The sequence below is a fragment of the Egretta garzetta genome, unplaced genomic scaffold, assembly GCF_000687185.1.
Source record: "Egretta garzetta isolate BGI_Z169 unplaced genomic scaffold, ASM68718v1 scaffold767, whole genome shotgun sequence".
NCBI classification, from domain to species: Eukaryota; Metazoa; Chordata; class Aves; order Pelecaniformes; family Ardeidae; genus Egretta; species Egretta garzetta.
Genome location: NW_009260278.1, coordinates 106355 through 107993, shown reverse-complemented (window position 1 = coordinate 107993; position 1639 = coordinate 106355). Strand labels below are relative to the sequence as shown.

The window sequence follows — 1639 nt, the reverse complement described above, 5'->3', positions numbered from 1 at the left end:
CCCCCCGGGGGCGGGCAGTCATTCCTGCCCCCCACGGCGCTCAGACGACGAACTCGGGGACTTCGTCGTGGGTGAGATCCAACGAGAAGTATTTGCTGGTTCTTTTGACGGGGAAGGTCTCCTGGATGTTCATGCACTGCTGGGCCAAGCAGCCATTGCAGTAGAGCCCTTCCTCCTCCAGCCCGTGGCCGCAGCCGAAGGTGTAGCTCTGGGCCGTATCCTGGCAGAGGTTGGCCAGCTGCAAGAAGTCCTTCTGGTAGAGCCGAATGTCATCCAGGCTCAGGCTGTGCCGGTCCGTTGACGTCTTCGGTTTCCTGCACGTCGTCTGGGCAAAGCAAAGAAGGGAGCCTCAGGACCGGCCAAGGAGCCAAGGGGGTCAGGGAAACCCAAATCCCTGGTTGCCAGCAGGGCTTGGGGTTCCACCACATCTCCACCGGCACCACGTACCTGGGGTAAGGAGTCGGTGCTCTGCCCCCGCAGCTTCACCACTGTCTCCGAGGAGCTGGAGGTGGAGGAGCTGATCTCTTTCACGATTAGCCCTGCATGAGGAGAGAGGAAGAGGAGGGCGCGTAGGTTATTTCAAGGCTTCTCAGGGTTTGGGGGCTCCCTGTGGGCTTGCCCTTGCTTTGTGGCAAAGGCACCCTCAGCTCAACAGGGCCCCGATGGCTCCGCTTGCAAACACCTTTATAGAATCATAGAATCATAGAATGTTTTGGGTAGGAAGGGACCCCTAGAGGTCACCCAGCCCAACCCCCCTGCAGGGAGCAGGGACACCGCTAACTAGATCAGGTTGCTCAGAGCCCCACCCAACCTGGTCTTGAATGTTTACTTACAAAGCATCCCAAATTTGCACCAAAACAGCATCCAAAGCCATCCCCAGGAAGCCTGGCACTCCGCAGACCTCCCAGTAGCACCCAGCACAGAGCTGGAAATGCGGGCGACTCTCGGGTGCAGGCACAGCTCTGGAGAAGCCAGGCTGACACGTGTGATAACAGCACCCGTGCTCATGGGAACAAGCGAGGGGTTGTCATGAAAACGAGAGTGGGGGCCAGCAATTGAGAACATCACCAAAATTACATCTATTGGTCCCCCAATACCTCCAAATAACCCAGTGTGCCTGGGTACACCCCCCCCAGGCCGCAGGGTGGCTGCATCAGTCCCACTCCGAGTAAAAAGTGCACCCTTCCCCAGCAACTCCTCCTTTTTACAGCTCCACCAAATTTACCCCAATTCTCCTTCAACCCACTGGGCGAACAGCTTTTCCCAGTGTCCCAAATGGACACCTCGGAATAATAGAGCGCTGCCGAACACCAAAGGTGCGGCAGGCATTGGGAAATTGGAACTAAAAGCAGTGGCCGCCTTACCCGAGTGCCCGTTGAACTTGCGTGACAGCAGCATGTCCTCCGTGATGTAGACGCACATGTCGGGGCTCACCTCCATCTCGCCAGCCTGCTCCAGCTCCCGGGGGTCATCCACCAGCATCTCGATTTCTGCAGGCGGGGAGGAGGTGGGACCGGTCATTGATGTGCACCTCCGGAGCACCCTCCAACCCAATTACCCGCTGAGACCCAAACTGAAAAGCCGGTGCTCGGGGCAGCTGGCATCTCACCATCATCCTGGGAGTCCTCCTCCACCCGGT

At 58.3% G+C, this 1639-nt stretch overlaps 1 protein-coding gene across 1 annotated transcript in view; it reads right to left on the bottom strand.

Moving 5' to 3' along the window:
* Positions 1-40: 40 nt before the first annotated feature.
* Positions 41-1639, bottom strand: part of FRMD6 (FERM domain containing 6) — an 11933-nt gene continuing 10334 nt past the window's right edge. The window contains 2 exon segments of the mRNA XM_009642504.1: positions 41-325; positions 448-539. Coding sequence (XP_009640799.1) covers positions 41-325; positions 448-539 — 377 coding nt within the window.